At 51.2% G+C, this 19636-nt stretch overlaps 1 protein-coding gene across 1 annotated transcript in view; it reads left to right on the top strand.

The window, feature by feature from the left end:
• Positions 1-19636, top strand: part of LOC127922523 (beta-mannosidase-like) — a 59198-nt gene that overhangs the window by 18283 nt on the left and 21279 nt on the right. The window contains 4 exon segments of the mRNA XM_052506383.1: positions 156-323; positions 3802-4020; positions 4106-4270; positions 10471-10615. Of these exon segments, the coding sequence (XP_052362343.1) occupies positions 156-323; positions 3802-4020; positions 4106-4270; positions 10471-10615 (697 nt within the window).

Here is a 19636-nt window from a genome sequence, read left to right as displayed (position 1 = left end):
CCCGTAGAGCACTCTGCAAATCTCCTGTTTCTGTAGCGTGAGGCAGCATCCCCTGGACAAAGCCTTGATGTATGTTAATATTGATAAGGATGACTCATTTCCTGGTTATAGCATGTAATAACACGTGTTCCTTCCTGTTTCCTCGCTCCAATCAGGTGAGGCGCTTAAAGTCCCACCCCTCGGTCATCGTGTGGAGTGGGAACAACGAGAATGAGGCGGCCCTGGCCACTAATTGGTTCGGCATCCCCGTTGCCCAGCAACCCCGGTACCATAGAGACTATGTGACTCTGTATGTGGACAACATCAGGGCTATTGTTCAGAAGGTGAGAGACATATATGAGACATTGAACTAAGAAATACTGAGTCATGATCTGTGTCTAATGCCACCCTAAACCCTATTACCTATGTGGGTCATTCTACAGAAGTCTAAATTGGGGATTGATTGTTTTTCTTCTAATTTGAATCTTATTTTCATTTTCCCCAAACTTTCAGTAGACATTTACAGAATATACCTTATATACAGTATATACAGTTTTCTAACCTTATATACAGTATATATAGTGTACTAACCTTATATACAGTATATACAGTTTTCTAACCTTATATACAGTATATACAGTGTACTAACCTTATATACAGTATATACAGTGTACTAACCTTATATACAGTATATATAGTATTCTAACCTTATATACAGTATACTAACCTTATATACAGTATATACAGTGTACTAACCTTATGTACAGTACACTAACCTTATGTACAGTACACTAACCTTATATACAGTATATATAGTGTACTAACCTTATATACAGTATATACAGTGTACTAACCTTATATACAGTATATGTATATGTGGAGGTTATATACAGGGTGTTACGGTACAGAGTCAATGTGGAGGCTATATACAGGGGTACCGGTACAGAGTCAATGTGGAGGCTATATACAGGGGGTACCGGTACAGAGTCAATGTGGAGGCTATATACAGGGTGTACCGGTACAGAGTCAATGTGGAGGCTATATACAGGGGTACCGGTACAGAGTCAATGTGGAGGCTATATACAGGGGGTACCGGTACAGAGTCAATGTGGAGGTTATATATAGGTGGTACCGGTACATAGTCAATGTGGAAGCTATATACAGGGGGTACCGGTACAGAGTCAATGTGGAGGCTGTATACATGGTGTACCAGTACAGAGTCAATGTGGAGGCTATATACAGGGTGTTACGGTACAGAGTCAATGTGGAGGCTATATACAGGGGGTACCGGTACAGAGTCAATGTGGAGGCTATATACAGGGTGTTACGGTAAAGAGTCAATGTGGAGGCTATATACAGGGTATTACGGTACAGAGTCAATGTGGAGGCTATATACAGGGTGTTACGGTACATAGTCAATGTGGAGGCTACATGCAGGGGGTACCGGTACAGAGTCAATGTGGAGGCTATATACATGGTGTACCGGTACATAGTCAATGTGGAAGCTATATACAGGGGGTACCGGTACAGAGTCAATGTGGAGGCTATATACAGGGGGTACCGGTACAGAGTCAATGTGGAGGCTATATACAGGGGGTACCGGTACAGAGTCAATGTGGAGGCTATATACAGGGTGTTTCGGTACAGAGTCAATGTGGAGGCTATATACAGGGTATTACGGTACAGAGTCAATGTGGAGGCTATATACAGGGGGTACCGGTACAGAGTCAATGTGGAGGCTATATACAGGGTTTTACGGTACAGAGTCAATGTGGAGGCTATATACAGGGTATTACGGTACAGAGTCAATGTGGAGGCTATATACAGGGGGTACCGGTACAGAGTCAATGTGGAGGTTATATATAGGTGGTACCGCTACAGAGTCAATGTGGAGGCTATATACAGGGTGTTTCGGTACAGAGTCAATGTGGAGGCTATATACAGGGTATTACGGTACAGAGTCAATGTGGAGGCTATATACAGGGGGTACCGGTACAGAGTCAATGTGGAGGTTATATATAGGTGGTACCGGTACATAGTCAATGTGGAAGCTATATACAGGGGGTACCGGTACAGAGTCAATGTGGAGGCTATATACAGGGTGTACCGGTACAGAGTCAATGTGGAGGCTATATACAGGGGGTACCGGTACAGAGTCAATGTGGAGGCTATATACAGGGTGTTATGGTACAGAGTCTATGTGGAGGCTATATACAGGGGGTACCGGTACAGAGTCAATGTGGAGGCTATATACAGGGGTACCGGTACAGAGTCAAGCCATTTGAATAGCTGTAGGAGTCTTATGGCTTGGGGGTAGAGGCTGTTTAGAAGCATCTTGGACCTAGACTTGGCACTCCGGTACCGCTTGCTGTGCGGTAGCAGAGAGAACAGTGTTAGACTTGGGTGGCTGGAGTCTTTGACAATTTCTAGGGCCTTCCTCTGACACCGCCTGGGATAGAGTTCCTGGTTGGCAGAAAGCTTAGCCCCAGTGAGGTACTGGGCCGTACGTACCACCCTTTATAGGTCCTTCCTCTGACACCGCCTGGTATAGAGGTCCTGGATGGCAGAAAGCTTGGCCCCAGTGATGTACTGGGTCGTTCGCACTAGAACCAGACTGAACTGAACCCTATCTCTCCCTTGCCTGGTAGAACCAGACTGAACTGAACCCTATCTCTCCCTAGCCTGGTAGAACCAGACTGAACTGAACCCTATCTCTCCCTAGCCTGGTAGAACCAGACTGAACCCTATCTCTCCCTAGCCTGGTAGAACCAGACTGAACTGAACCCTATCTCTCCCTAGCCTGGTAGAACCAGACTGAACTGAACCCTATCTCTCCCTAGCCTGGTAGAACCAGACTGAACTGAACAATCTCTCTCCCTAGCCTGGTAGAACCAGACTGCACCCTCTCTCTCCCTAGCCTGGTAGAACCAGACTGAACCATATCTCTCCCTAGCCTGGTAGAACCAGACTGAACTGAACCCTATCTCTCCCTAGCCTGGTAGAACCACACTGGACTGAACCCTATCTCTCCCTAGCCTGGTAGAATCAGTCTGAACCCTCTCCCCTAGCCTGGTAGAACCAGACTGAACTGAACAATCTCTCCCCTAGCCTGGTAGAACCAGACTGCACCCTCTCTCTCCCTAGCCTGGTAGAGCCAGACTGAACCCTCTCTCTCCCTAGCCTGGTAGAACCAGACTGAACCCTATCTCTCCCTATTCTGGTAGAAACAGACTGAACCCTTTCTCTCCCTAGCCTGGTAGAACCAGTCTGAACCCTCTCTCCCTAGCCTGGTAGAACCAGACTGAACTGAACAATCTCTCTCCCTAGCCTGGTAGAACCAGACTGCACCCTCTCTCTCCCTAGCCTGGTAGAACCAGACTGCACCCTCTCTCTCCCTAGCCTGGTAGAGCCAGACTGAACCCTCTCTCTCCCTAGCCTGGTAGAACCAGACTGAACCCTATCTCTCCCAGGCCTGGTAGAACCAGTCTGAACCCTATCTCTCCCTAGCCTGGTAGAACCAGACTGAACCCTATCTCTCCCCTAGCCTGGTAGAACCCTTCCCTCACCAACATTGTCTGATTTAGTGCCTTTGGTTTATTGCTTGGTGTTGTCCACTCTGTTCTAATGAGTCCTGTGTGGCTTGTGGGCATTGTAGATGGTAACAGAAGATCGTCTAGAGACTACTGGAGGCTACTGGAGGTTATTGACGTAACTCTGGTTCTGTTTCTCTCAGGCCCCTAGTTTGGGAAACGCTCCTTCACGGTATCGCCATACTGGTATTGTGACAACCCTAGCCTAACCAGGTTCCTATCTCCACCTCAGGAAGACGGTAGCCGCCCGTTCCTAGTCTCCAGTCCCACTAACGGAGTAGAGTCTCAGCAGGAGGGCTGGGTGGCCCACGACCCCTACGACCTACACTATGGAGACACACACTACTATAGCTACAGCCATGACTGCTGGGACTGGACAGCCCTGCCACGCACACGCTTCGCCTCCGAGTACGGCTTCCAGTCCTGGCCCTCCTTCTCCACCTTGCAGAAGGTACTGGTTGGTGGAGGACGGCATGTACATTCCTGTATTGTACTGTCTTCAGGCCATCCAGTGATTTGATGCCCTCTGCTCTCAGGTGTCTGTGTCAGAAGACTGGAGTTATGGGAGTAACTTCTCGTCTCACCGTCAGCACCACCAGACTGGCAACCAGCAGATGCTGCAACAGGCGGGACTACACTACCATCTCCCAGCCTCAGCAGATCCACTGAAGAGATACAGGGACACACTGTACATCACACAGGTACGCCAGACAGGTACGCCAGACAGGTACACCAGACAGGTACACCAGACAGGTACACCAGACAGGTACGCCAGACAGGTACGCCAGACAGGTACACCAGACAGGTACACCAGACAGGTACGCCAGACAGGTACACCAGACAGGTACACCAGACAGGTACACCAGACAGGTACACCAGACACTACACATCACACAGGTACACCAGACAGGTACACCAGACACTACATCACACAGGTACACCAGACAGGTACACCAGAGAGGTACACCAGACACTACATCACACAGGTACACCAGACAGGTACACCAGACAGGTATGCCAGACAGGTACACCAGACACTACATCACACAGGTACACCAGACACTACATCACACAGGTACACCAGCCAGGTACGCCAGACAGGTACAGCAGACACTACATCACACAGGTACACCAGACAGGTATGCCAGGCAGGTACACCAGACACTACATCACACAGGTACACCAGACAGGTACACCAGAGAGGTACACCAGACACTACATCACACAGGTATGCCAGACAGGTACACCAGACACTACATCACACAGGTGCACCAGACAGGTATGCCAGACAGGTACACCAGACACTACATCACACAGGTACACCAGACAGGTACACCAGACACTACATCACACAGGTATGCCAGACAGGTACACCAGACAGGTACACCAGACACTACATCACACAGGTACACCAGACAGGTACACCAGACACTACATCACACAGGTACACCAGACAGGTACACCAGACACTACATCACACAGGTACACCAGACAGGTACACCAGACAGGTACACCAGACACTACATCACACAGGTACACCAGACAGGTACACCAGACAGGTACACCAGACACTACATCACACAGGTACACCAGACAGGTATGCCAGACAGGTACACCAGACACTACATCACACAGGTACACCAGACAGGTACACCAGACACAACATCACACAGGTATGCCAGACAGGTACACCAGACACTACATCACACAGGTACACCAGACAGGTACACCAGAGAGGTACACCAGACACTACATCACACAGGTACACCAGACACTACATCACACAGGTACACCAGACAGGTACACCAGACAGGTATGCCAGACAGGTACACCAGACACTACATCACACAGGTACACCAGACAGGTACACCAGACACTACATCACACAGGTACACCAGACAGGTACACCAGACAGGTACACCAGACACTACATCACACAGGTACACCAGACAGGTATGCCAGGCAGGTACACCAGACACTACATCACACAGGTACACCAGAGAGGTACACCAGACACTACATCACACAGGTACACCAGACACTACATCACACAGGTACACCAGACAGGTATGCCAGACAGGTACACCAGACACTACATCACACAGGTACACCAGACAGGTACACCAGACACTACATCACACAGGTATGCCAGACCGGTACACCAGACAGGTACACCAGACACTACATCACACAGGTATGCCAGACAGGTACACCAGACACTACATCACACAGGTACACCAGACAGGTACACCAGACACTACATTACACAGGTAAACCAGACAGGTACACCAGACAGGTACACCAGACACTACATCACACAGGTACACCAGACAGGTACACCAGACACGACATCACACAAGTACACCAGACAGGTACACCAGACAGGTACGCCAGACACTACATCACACAGGTACACCAGACAGGTAAACCAGACAGGTACACCAGACAGGTACGCCAGACACTACATCACACAGGTACACCAGACAGGTACACCAGACACTACATCACACAGGTACACCAGACAGGTACACCAGACAGGTACGCCAGACACTACATCACACAGGTACACCAGACAGGTAAACCAGACAGGTACACCAGACAGGTACGCCAAACACTACATCACACAGGTACACCAGACACTACATCACACAGGTACACCAGACAGGTACGCCAGACACTACATCACACAGGTACACCAGACAGGTATGCCAGACAGGTACGCAAGACACTACATCACACAGGTACACCAGACACTACAACACACAGGTACACCAGACAGGTACTCCAGACAGGTACGCCAGACACTACATCACACAGGTACACCAGACAGGTACGCCAGACACTACATCACAGGTACGCCAGACAGGTACGCCAGACACTACATCACAGGTACGCCAGACAGGTACGCCAGACAGGTACGCCAGACAGGTATGCCAGACAGGTACGCCAGACAGGTACGCCAGACACTACATCACACGGGTACGCCAGACAGGTACACCAGACACTACATCACACAGGTATGCCAGACACTACATCAGACAGGTACGCCAGACAGGTACACCAGACACTACACCAGACAGGTACGCCAGACACTACATCACACAGGTACGCCAGACAGGTACGTCAGACACTACATCACACAGGTACGCCAGACAGGTACGCCAGACACTACATCAGACAGGTACGCCAGACAGGTACGCCAGACAGGTACGCCAGACACTACATCACACAGGTACGCCAGACAGGTACGTCAGACACTACATCACACAGGTACGCCAGACAGGTACGCCAGACAGGTACGCCAGACAGGTACACCAGACACTACATCACACAGGTACACCAGACAGGTATGCCAGACAGGTACACCAGACACTACATCACACAGGTACACCAGACAGGTACACCAGACACTACATCACACAGGTACACCAGATAGGTACACCAGACACTACATCACACAGGTACACCAGACAGGTACACCAGACAGGTACACCAGACACTACATCACACATGTACACCAGACAGGTACACCAGACACTACATCACACAGGTACACCAGACACTACATCACACAGGTACACCAGACACTACATCACACAGGTACACCAGACACTACATCACACAGGTACACCAGACACTACATCACACAGGTACACCAGACAGGTACACCAGACAGGTACACCAGACACTACATCACACAGGTACACCAGACAGGTACACCAGTCAGGTACACCGGACACTACATTACACAGGTACACAAGACAGGTACACCAGACAGGTACACCGGACACTACATTACACAGGTACACAAGACAGGTACACCAGACAGGTACACCGGACACTACATTACACAGGTACACAAGACAGGTACACCAGACAGGTACACCGGACACTACATTACACAGGTACACCAGACACTACATCATACAGGTACGCCAGACACTACATCACACAGGTACGCCAGACACTACATTACACAGGTACACAAGACAGGTACACCAGACACTACATCACACAGGTACACCAGACAGGTACACCAGACAGGTACACCAGACAGGTACACCGGACACTACATTACACAGGTACACAAGACAGGTACACCAGACAGGTACACCGGACACTACATTACACAGGTACACAAGACAGGTACACCAGACAGGTACACTGGACACTACATTACACAGGTACACAAGACAGGTACACCAGACAGGTACACCGGACACTACATTACACAGGTACACAAGACAGGTACACCACACAGGTACACCAGACACTACATCACACAGGTACACCAGACAGGTACACCAGAGAGGTACACCAGACACTACATTACACAGGTACACAAGACAGGTACACCACACAGGTACACCAGACACTACATCACACAGGTACACCAGACAGGTATGCCAGACAGGTACACCAGACACTACATCACACAGGTACACCAGACAGGTACACCAGACACTACATCACACAGGTACACCAGATAGGTACACCAGACACTACATCACACAGGTACACCAGACAGGTACACCAGACAGGTACACCAGACACTACATCACACATGTACACCAGACAGGTACACCAGACACTACATCACACAGGTACACCAGACACTACATCACACAGGTACACCAGACACTACATCACACAGGTACACCAGACACTACATCACACAGGTACACCAGACACTACATCACACAGGTACACCAGACAGGTACACCAGACAGGTACACCAGACACTACATCACACAGGTACACCAGACAGGTACACCAGTCAGGTACACCGGACACTACATTACACAGGTACACAAGACAGGTACACCAGACAGGTACACCGGACACTACATTACACAGGTACACAAGACAGGTACACCAGACAGGTACACCGGACACTACATTACACAGGTACACAAGACAGGTACACCAGACAGGTACACCGGACACTACATTACACAGGTACACCAGACACTACATCATACAGGTACGCCAGACACTACATCACACAGGTACGCCAGACACTACATTACACAGGTACACAAGACAGGTACACCAGACACTACATCACACAGGTACACCAGACAGGTACACCAGACAGGTACACCAGACAGGTACACCGGACACTACATTACACAGGTACACAAGACAGGTACACCAGACAGGTACACCGGACACTACATTACACAGGTACACAAGACAGGTACACCAGACAGGTACACTGGACACTACATTACACAGGTACACAAGACAGGTACACCAGACAGGTACACCGGACACTACATTACACAGGTACACAAGACAGGTACACCACACAGGTACACCAGACACTACATCACACAGGTACACCAGACAGGTACACCAGAGAGGTACACCAGAGAGGTACACCAGACAGGTACACCAGACTCTACATTACACAGGTACACCAGACTCTACATTACACAGGTACACAAGACAGGTACACCAGACAGGTACACCAGACACTACATCACACAGGTACACCAGACACTACATCACACAGGTACACCAGACTCTATATTACACAGGTACACCAGACTCTACATTACACAGGTACACCAGACAGGTACACCAGACAGGTACACCAGACACTACATCACACAGGTACACCAGACAGGTACACCAGACACTACATCACACAGGTACACCAGACAGGTACACCAGAGAGGTACACCAGACAGGTACACCAGACAATACATTACACAGGTACACCAGACACTACATTACACAGGTACACCAGACATTACATCACACAGGTACACCAGACACTACATCACACAGGTACACCAGACACTACATCACACAGGTACACCAGACACTACATCACACAGGTACACCAGACACTACACCACACAGGTACGCCAGACAGGTACATTACACAGGTACACCAGACATTACATCACACAGGTACACCAGACACTACATCACACAGGTACGCCAGACAGGTACATTACACAGGTACACCAGACACTACATCACACAGGTACACCAGACACTACATCACACAGGTACACCAGACACTACATTACACAGGTACACCAGACACTACATCACACAGGTACGCCAGACACTACATCACACAGGTACACCAGACAGGTACATCACACAGGTACGCCAGACAGGTACATCACACAGGTACACCAGACACTACATCACACAGGTACGCCAGACACTACATCACACAGGTACGCCAGACAGGTACGCCAGACAGGTACATCACACAGGTACGCCAGACAGGTACATCACACAGGTACGCCAGACACTACATCACACAAGTACGCCAGAAACTACATCACACAGGTACGCCAGACAGGTGCGCCAGACAGGTACATCACACAGGTACGCCAGACAGGTACGCCAGACAGGTACATCACACAGGTACACCAGACACTACACCACACAGGTACGCCAGACAGGTACATCACACAGGTACACCAGACACTACATCACACAGGTACACCAGACAGGTACATCACACAGGTACGCCAGACAGGTACATCACACAGGTACGCCAGACAGGTACATCACACAGGTACGCCAGACACTACATCACACAGGTACGCCAGACAGGTACGCCAGACAGGTACATCACACAGGTACGCCAGACAGGTACGCCAGACAGGTACATCACACAGGTACACCAGACACTACACCACACAGGTACGCCAGACAGGTACATCACACAGGTACGCCAGACAGGTACGCCAGACAGGTACATCACACAGGTACGCCAGACACTACACCACACAGGTACGCCAGACACTACACCACACAGGTACGCCAGACAGGTACATCACACAGGTACGCCAGACACTACACCACACAGGTATACCACATACCACATGAGTGGTCTTCCTCCAGGTCACTATGAGTGGTCTTCCTCCAGGTCATGCAGGCCCAGTGTGTTAAGGTCCAGACAGAGTTCTACCGCCGCAGCCAGAGTGAGGTCATCGAGGGCAAAGGTCACACCATGGGAGCTCTCTACTGGCAACTCAATGATATCTGGCAGGGCCCTTCCTGGTCCTCTATAGGTAGGTGCTGTTACAGGATGTCCTGTTCCTCTCTAGGTAGGTCCTGGTCCTCTATAGGTAGGTCCTGGTCCTCTCTAGGTAGGTGCTGTTACAGGATGTCCTGGTCCTCTATAGGTAGGTGCTGTTACAGGATGTCCTGGTCCTCTATAGGTAGGTGCTGTTACAGGATGTCCTGGTCATCTATAGGTAGGTGCTGTTACAGGATGTCCTGGTCCTCTATAGGTAGGTGCTGTTACAGGATGTCCTGGTCCTCTATAGGTAGGTGCTGTTACAGGATGTCCTGGTCCTCTCTAGGTAGGTGCTGTTACAGGATGTCCTGGTCCTCTATAGGTAGGTGCTGTTACAGGATGTCCTGGTCCTCTATAGGTAGGTGCTGTTACAGGATGTCCTGGTCCTCTATAGGTAGGTCCTGTTACAGGATGTCCTGGTCCTCTATAGGTAGGTGCTGTTACAGGATGTCCTGGTCCTCTATAGGTAGGTCCTGGTCCTCTATAGGTAAGTGCTGTTACAGAATGTTCTGGTCCTCTCTAGGTAGGTGCTGATACAGGATGTCCTGGTCCTCTATAGGTAGGTCCTGTTACAGGATGTCCTGGTCCTCTATAGGTAGGTCCTGTTACAGGATGTCCTGGTCCTCTATAGATAGGACCTGGTCCTCTATAGGTAGGTCCTGGTCCTCTATAGGTAGGTCCTGGTCCTCTATAGGTAGGTGCTGTTACAGGATGTCCTGGTCCTCTATAGGTAGGTGCTGTTACAGGATGTCCTGGTCCTCTATAGATAGGTCCTGGTCCTCTATAGGTAGGTCCTGGTCCTCTATAGGTAGGTGCTGTTACAGGATTTCCTGGCCCTCTATAGGTAGGTGCTGTTACAGGATGTCCTGGTCCTCTATAGGTAGGTGCTGTTACAGGATGTCCTGGTCCTCTATAGGTAGGTGCTGTTACAGGATATCCTGGTCCTCTATAGGTAGGTCCTGTTACAGGATGTCCTGGTCCTCTATAGGTAGGTGCTGTTACAGGATGTCCTGGTCCTCTATAGGTAGGTCCTGGTCCTCTATAGGTAGGTCCTGGTCCTCTATAGGTAGGTCCCGGTCCTCTATAGGTAGGTGATGTTACAGGATGTCCTGGTCCTCTATAGGTAGGTCCTGTTACAGGATGTCCTGGTCCTCTATAGGTAGGTCCTGTTACAGGATGTCCTGGTCCTCTATAGGTAGGTGCTGTTACAGGATGTTCTGGTCCTCTCTAGGTAGGTGCTGTTACAGGATGTCCTGGTCCTCTATAGGTAGGTCCTGGTCCTCTATAGGTAGGTGCTGTTACAGGATGTTCTGGTCCTCTATAGGTAGGTGCTGTTACAGGATGTCCCGGTCCTCTATAGGTAGGTCCTGGTCCTCTATAGGTAGGTGCTGTTACAGGATGTCCTGTTCCTCTATAGGTAGGTCCTGGTCCTCTCTAGGTAGGTGCTATTACAGGATGTCCTGGTCCTCTATAGGTAGGTGCTGTTACAGGATGTCCTGGTCCTCTATAGGTAGGTCCTGGTCCTCTATAGGTAGGTGCTGTTACAGGATGTCCTGGTCCTCTATAGGTATGTGCTGTTACAGGATGTCCTGGTCCTCTCTAGGTAGGTGCTGTTACAGGATGTCCCGGTCCTCTATAGGTAGGTCCTGGTCCTCTATAGGTAGGTCCTGGTCCTCTATAGGTAGGTGCTGTTACAGGATGTCCTGGTCCTCTATAGATAGGTCCTGGTCCTCTATAGATAGGTCCTGGTCCTCTATAGGTAGGTCCTGGTCCTCTATAGGTAGTTGCTGTTACAGGATGTCCTGGTCCTCTATAGGTAGGTGCTGTTACAGGATGTCCTGGTCCTCTATAGGTAGGTGCTGTTACAGGATGTCCTGGTCCTCTCTAGGTAGGACCTGTTACAGGATGTCCTGGTCCTCTATAGGTAGGTGCTGTTACAGGATGTCCTGGTCCTCTATAGGTAGGTGCAGTTACAGGATGTCCCGGTCCTCTATAGGTAGGTGCTGTTACAGGATGTCCTGGTCCTCTATAGGTAGGTCCTGGTCCTCTATAGGTAGGTCCTGGTCCTCTATAGGTAGGTTCTGTTACAGGATGTCCTGGTCCTCTATAGGTAGGTGCTGTTACAGGATGTCCTGGTCCTCTCTAGGTAGGTGCTGTTACAGGATGTCCTGGTCCTCTCTAGGTAGGTGCTGTTACAGGATGTCCTGGTCCTCTATAGGTAGGTGCTGTTACAGGATGTCCTGGTCCTCTCTAGGTAGGACCTGTTACAGGATGTCCTGGTCCTCTATAGGTAGGTCCTGGTCCTCTATAGGTAGGTCCTGTTACAGGATGTCCTGGTCCTCTATAGGTAGGTGCTGTTACAGGATGTCCTGGTCCTCTCTAGGTAGGTGCTGTTACAGGATGTCCTGGTCCTCTATAGGTAGGTGCTGTTACAGGATGTCCTGGTCCTCTCTAGGTAGGACCTGTTACAGGATGTCCTGGTCCTCTATAGGTAGGTCCTGGTCCTCTATAGGTAGGTCCTGGTCCTCTATAGGTAGGTGCTGTTACAGGATGTCCTGGTCCTCTATAGGTAGGTGCTGTTACAGGATGTCCTGGTCCTCTATAGGTAGGTGCTGTTACAGGATGTCCTGGTCCTCTCTAGGTAGGACCTGTTACAGGATATCCTGGTCCTCTATAGGTAGGTCCTGGTCCTCTATAGGTAGGTCCTGGTCCTCTATAGGTAGGTGCTGTTACAGGATGTCCTGGTCCTCTATAGGTAGGTGCTGTTACAGGATGTCCCGGTCCTCTATAGGTAGGTCCTGTTACAGGATGTCCTGGTCCTCTATAGGTAGGTCCCGGTCCTCTCTAGGTAGGTCCTGGTCCTTTATAGGTAGGTGCTGTTACAGGATGTCCTGGTCCTCTATAGGTAGGTCCTGGTCCTCTATAGGTAGGTCCTGTTACAGGATGTCCTGGTCCTCTATAGGTAGGTGCTGTTACAGGATGTCCTGGTCCTCTCTAGGTAGGACCTGTTACAGGATGTCCTGGTCCTCTATAGGTAGGTCCTGGTCCTCTATAGGTAGGTGCTGTTACAGGATGTCCTGGTCCTCTATAGGTAGGTGCTGTTACAGGATGTCCCGGTCCTCTATAGGTAGGTCCTGTTACAGGATGTCCTGGTCCTCTATAGGTAGGTCCCGGTCCTCCTAGGTAGGTCCTGGTCCTCTATAGGTAGGTGCTGTTACAGGATGTCCTGGTCCTCTCTAGGTAGGACCTGTTACAGGATGTCCTGGTCCTCTATAGGTAGGTCCTGGTCCTCTATAGGTAGGTCCTGGTCCTCTATAGGTAGGTGCTGTTACAGGATGTCCTGGTCCTCTATAGGTAGGTGCTGTTACAGGATGTCCTGGTCCTCTATAGGTAGGTGCTGTTACAGGATGTCCTGGTCCTCTCTAGGTAGGACCTGTTACAGGATATCCTGGTCCTCTATAGGTAGGTCCTGGTCCTCTATAGGTAGGTCCTGGTCCTCTATAGGTAGGTGCTGTTACAGGATGTCCTGGTCCTCTATAGGTAGGTGCTGTTACAGGATGTCCCGGTCCTCTATAGGTAGGTCCTGTTACAGGATGTCCTGGTCCTCTATAGGTAGGTCCCGGTCCTCTCTAGGTAGGTCCTGGTCCTTTATAGGTAGGTGCTGTTACAGGATGTCCTGGTCCTCTATAGGTAGGTCCTGGTCCTCTATAGGTAGGTCCTGGTCCTCTATAGGTAGGTCCTGTTACAGGATGTCCTGGTCCTCTATAGGTAGGTGCTGTTACAGGATGTCCTGGTCCTCTCTAGGTAGGACCTGTTACAGGATGTCCTGGTCCTCTATAGGTAGGTCCTGGTCCTCTATAGGTAGGTGCTGTTACAGGATGTCCTGGTCCTCTCTAGGTAGGTGCTGTTACAGGATGTCCTGGTCCTCTATAGGTAGGTGCTGTTACAGGATGTCCTGGTCCTCTCTAGGTAGGACCTGTTACAGGATGTCCTGGTCCTCTATAGGTAGGTCCTGGTCCTCTATAGGTAGGTCCTGTTACAGGATGTCCTGGTCCTCTATAGGTAGGTGCTGTTACAGGATGTCCTGGTCCTCTCTAGGTAGGTGCTGTTACAGGATGTCCTGGTCCTCTATAGGTAGGTGCTGTTACAGGATGTCCTGGTCCTCTCTAGGTAGGACCTGTTACAGGATGTCCTGGTCCTCTATAGGTAGGTCCTGGTCCTCTATAGGTAGGTCCTGGTCCTCTATAGGTAGGTGCTGTTACAGGATGTCCTGGTCCTCTATAGGTAGGTGCTGTTACAGGATGTCCTGGTCCTCTATAGGTAGGTGCTGTTACAGGATGTCCTGGTCCTCTCTAGGTAGGACCTGTTACAGGATATCCTGGTCCTCTATAGGTAGGTCCTGGTCCTCTATAGGTAGGTCCTGGTCCTCTATAGGTAGGTGCTGTTACAGGATGTCCTGGTCCTCTATAGGTAGGTGCTGTTACAGGATGTCCCGGTCCTCTATAGGTAGGTCCTGTTACAGGATGTCCTGGTCCTCTATAGGTAGGTCCCGGTCCTCTCTAGGTAGGTCCTGGTCCTTTATAGGTAGGTGCTGTTACAGGATGTCCTGGTCCTCTATAGGTAGGTCCTGGTCCTCTATAGGTAGGTCCTGTTACAGGATGTCCTGGTCCTCTATAGGTAGGTGCTGTTACAGGATGTCCTGGTCCTCTCTAGGTAGGACCTGTTACAGGATGTCCTGGTCCTCTATAGGTAGGTCCTGGTCCTCTATAGGTAGGTGCTGTTACAGGATGTCCTGGTCCTCTATAGGTAGGTGCTGTTACAGGATGTCCCGGTCCTCTATAGGTAGGTCCTGTTACAGGATGTCCTGGTCCTCTATAGGTAGGTCCCGGTCCTCCCTAGGTAGGTCCTGGTCCTCTATAGGTAGGTGCTGTTACAGGATGTCCTGGTCCTCTCTAGGTAGGACCTGTTACAGGATGTCCTGGTCCTCTATAGGTAGGTCCTGGTCCTCTATAGGTAGGTCCTGGTCCTCTATAGGTAGGTGCTGTTACAGGATGTCCTGGTCCTCTATAGGTAGGTGCTGTTACAGGATGTCCTGGTCCTCTATAGGTAGGTGCTGTTACAGGATGTCCTGGTCCTCTCTAGGTAGGACCTGTTACAGGATATCCTGGTCCTCTATAGGTAGGTCCTGGTCCTCTATAGGTAGGTCCTGGTCCTCTATAGGTAGGTGCTGTTACAGGATGTCCTGGTCCTCTATAGGTAGGTGCTGTTACAGGATGTCCCGGTCCTCTATAGGTAGGTCCTGTTACAGGATGTCCTGGTCCTCTATAGGTAGGTCCCGGTCCTCTCTAGGTAGGTCCTGGTCCTTTATAGGTAGGTGCTGTTACAGGATGTCCTGGTCCTCTATAGGTAGGTCCTGGTCCTCTATAGGTAGGTCCTGGTCCTCTATAGGTAGGTCCTGTTACAGGATGTCCTGGTCCTCTATAGGTAGGTGCTGTTACAGGATGTCCTGGTCCTCTCTAGGTAGGACCTGTTACAGGATGTCCTGGTCCTCTATAGGTAGGTCCTGGTCCTCTATAGGTAGGTGCTGTTACAGGATGTCCTGGTCCTCTATAGGTAGGTGCTGTTACAGGATGTCCCGGTCCTCTATAGGTAGGTCCTGTTACAGGATGTCCTGGTCCTCTATAGGTAGGTCCCGGTCCTCTCTAGGTAGGTCCTGGTCCTCTATAGGTAGGTGCTGTTACAGGATGTCCTGGTCCTCTATAGGTAGGTGCTGTTACAGGATGTCCTGGTCCTCTATAGGTAGGTGCTGTTACAGGATGTCCTGGTCCTCTATAGGTAGGTCCTGTTCCTAAAAATAAATCGCATAAATTGGAAGTGACCATTTTTAAAGCCTTTAAAACCCAGATCTGGTCACTATGCCAGGGTTCTCCCCCAGATCTGGTCACTATGCCAGGGTTCTCCCCCAGATCTGGTCACTATGCCAGGGTTCTCCCCCAGATCTGGTCACTATGCCAGGGTTCTCCCCCAGATCTGGTCACTATGCCAGGGTTCTCCCCCAGATCTGGTCACTATGCCAGGGTTCTCCCCCAGATCTGGTCACTATGCCAGGGTTCTCCCCAGATCTGGTCACTATGCCAGGGTTTTCCCCAGATCTGGTCACTATGCCAGGGTTCTCCCCAGATCTGGTCACTATGCCAGGGTTTTCCCCAGATCTGGTCACTATGCCAGGGTTTTCCCCAGATCTGGTCAATATGCCAGGGTTCTCCCCAGATCTGGTCACTACGCCAGGGTTCTCCCCAGATCTGGTCAATATGCCAGGGTTCTCCCCAGATCTGGTCACTATGCCAGGGTTCTCCCCAGATCTGGTCACTACGCCAGGGTTCTCCCCAGATCTGGTCACTATGCCAGGTTCTCCCCAGATCTGGTCACTATGCCAGGGTTCTCCCCAGAGCCAGGGTTCTCCCCAGATCTGGTCACTATGCCAGGGTTCTCCCCAAGAGCCAGGGTTTTCCCCAGATCTGGTCACTACGCCAGGGTTCTCCCCAGATCTGGTCACTACGCCAGGGTTCTCCCCCAGATCTGGTCACTACGCCAGGGTTCTCCCCAGATCTGGTCACTATGCCAGGGTTCTCCCCAGATCTGGTCACAATGCCAGGGTTCTCCCCAGATCTGGTAACTATGCCAGGGTTCTCCCCAGATCTGGTCACTATGCCAGGGTTTTCCCCCAGATCTGGTCACTATGCCAGGGTTCTCCCCAGATCTGGTCACTATGCCAGGGTTCTCCCCAGATCTGGTCACTATGCCAGGGTTTTCCCCCAGATCTGGTCACTATGCCAGGTTCGCCCCCAGATCTGGTCACTATGCCAGGGTTCTCCCCAGATCTGGTCACTATGCCAGGGTTCTCCCCAGATCTGGTCACTATGCCAGGGTTCTCCCCAGATCTAGTCACTATGTCAGGGTTCTCCCCAGATCTGGTCACTATGCCAGGTTCTCCCCAGATCTGGTCACTATGCCAGGGTTCTCCCCAGATCTGGTCACTATGCCAGGGTTCTCCCCAGGTCTGGTCACTATGCCAGGGTTCTCCCCAGATCTGGTCACTATGCCAGGGTTTTCCGCCAGATCTGGTCACTATGCCAGGGTTCTCCCCAGATCTGGTCACTATGCCAGGGTTCTCCCCAGATCTGGTCACTATGCCAGGGTTCTCCCCAGATCTGGTCACTATGCCAGGGTTCTCCCCCAGATCTGGTCACTATGCCAGGGTTCTCCCCCAGATCTGGTCACTATGCCAGGGTTCTCCCCAGATCTGGTCACTATGCCAGGGTTCTCTCCAAGAACCAGGGTTCTCCCCCAGATCTGGTCACTATGCCAGGGTTCTCCCCCAGATCTGGTCACTATGCCAGGGTTCTCCCCAGATCTGGTCACTATGCCAGGGTTTTCCCCCAGATCTGGTCACTATGCCAGGGTTCTCCCCAGATCTGGTCACTATGCCAGGGTTCTCCCCAGATCTGGTCACTATGCCAGGTTCTCCCCAGATCTGGTCACTATGCCAGGGTTCTCCCCCAGATCTGGTCACTATGCCAGGTTCTCCCCAGATCTAGTCACTATGTCAGGGTTCTCCCCAGATCTGGTCACTATGCCAGGGTTCTCCCCAGATCTGGTCACTATGCCAGGGTTCTCCCCCAGATCTGGTCACTATGCCAGGGTTCTCCCCAGGTCTGGTCACTATGCCAGGGTTCTCCCCAGGTCTGGTCACTATGCCAGGGTTTTCCCCCAGATCTGGTCACTATGCCAGGTTCTCCCCAGATCTAGTCACTATGTCAGGGTTCTCCTCCAGATCTGGTCACTATGCCAGGGTTCTCCCCAGATCTGGTCACTATGCCAGGGTTCTCCCCAGATCTGGTCACTATGCCAGGGTTCTCCCCCAGGTCTGGTCACTATGCCAGGGTTCTCCCCCAGATCTGGTCACTATGCCAGGTTTTCCCCCAGATCTGGTCACTATGCCAGGGTTCTCCCCAGATCTGGTCACTATGCCAGGGTTCTCCCCAGATCTGGTCACTATGCCAGGGTTCTCCCCAGATCTGGTCACTATGCCAGGTTCTCCCCCAGATCTGGTCACTATGCCAGGGTTCTCCCCAGATCTGGTCACTATGCCAGGGTTCTCTCAAGAACCAGGGTTCTCCCCCAGATCTGGTCACTATGCCAGGGTTTTCCCAGATCTGGTCACTATGCCCCCAGGGTTCTCTCCCCAGATCTGGTCACTATGCCAGGGTTCTCCCCAGATCTGGTCACTATGCCAGGGTTCTCCCCAGATCTGGTCACTATGCCAGGGTTCTCCCCAGATCTGGTCACTATGCCAGGGTTCTCCCCAGATCTGGTCACTATGCCAGGGTTCTCCCCAGATCTGGTCACTATGCCAGGGTTCTCCCCCAGATCTGGTCACTATGCCAGGGTTCTCCCCCAGATCTGGTCACTATGCCAGGGTTCTCCCCAGATCTGGTCACTATGCCAGGGTTCTCCCCAGATCTGGTCACTATGATCTGGGGTTCTCCCCAGATCTAGTCACTATGTCAGGGTTCTCCTCCAGATCTGGTCACTATGCCAGGGTTCTCCCCCAGATCTGGTCACTATGCCAGGGTTCTCCCCCAGATCTGGTCACTATGCCAGGGTTCTCCCCCAGGTCTGGTCACTATGCCAGGGTTCTCCCCCAGATCTGGTCACTATGCCAGGGTTCTCCCCCAGATCTGGTCACTATGCCAGGGTTCTCCCCCAGATCTGGTCACTATGCCAGGGTTCTCCCCCAGATCTGGTCACTATGCCAGGGTTCTCCCCCAGATCTGGTCACTATGCCAGGGTTCTCCCCAGATCTGGTCACTATGCCAGGGTTCTCCCCAGATCTGGTCACTATGCCAGGGTTCTCCCCAGATCTAGTCACTATGTCAGGGTTCTCCCCAGATCTGGTCACTATGCCAGGGTTCTCTCCAAGAACCAGGGTTCTCCCCCAGATCTGGTCACT

The sequence above is a fragment of the Oncorhynchus keta genome, unplaced genomic scaffold (assembly GCF_023373465.1).
Source record: "Oncorhynchus keta strain PuntledgeMale-10-30-2019 unplaced genomic scaffold, Oket_V2 Un_contig_2612_pilon_pilon, whole genome shotgun sequence".
NCBI classification, from domain to species: domain Eukaryota; kingdom Metazoa; phylum Chordata; class Actinopteri; order Salmoniformes; family Salmonidae; genus Oncorhynchus; species Oncorhynchus keta.
Note: the sequence above shows the minus strand (reverse complement) of the source record. Positions and strands in the feature narration are given on the sequence as shown.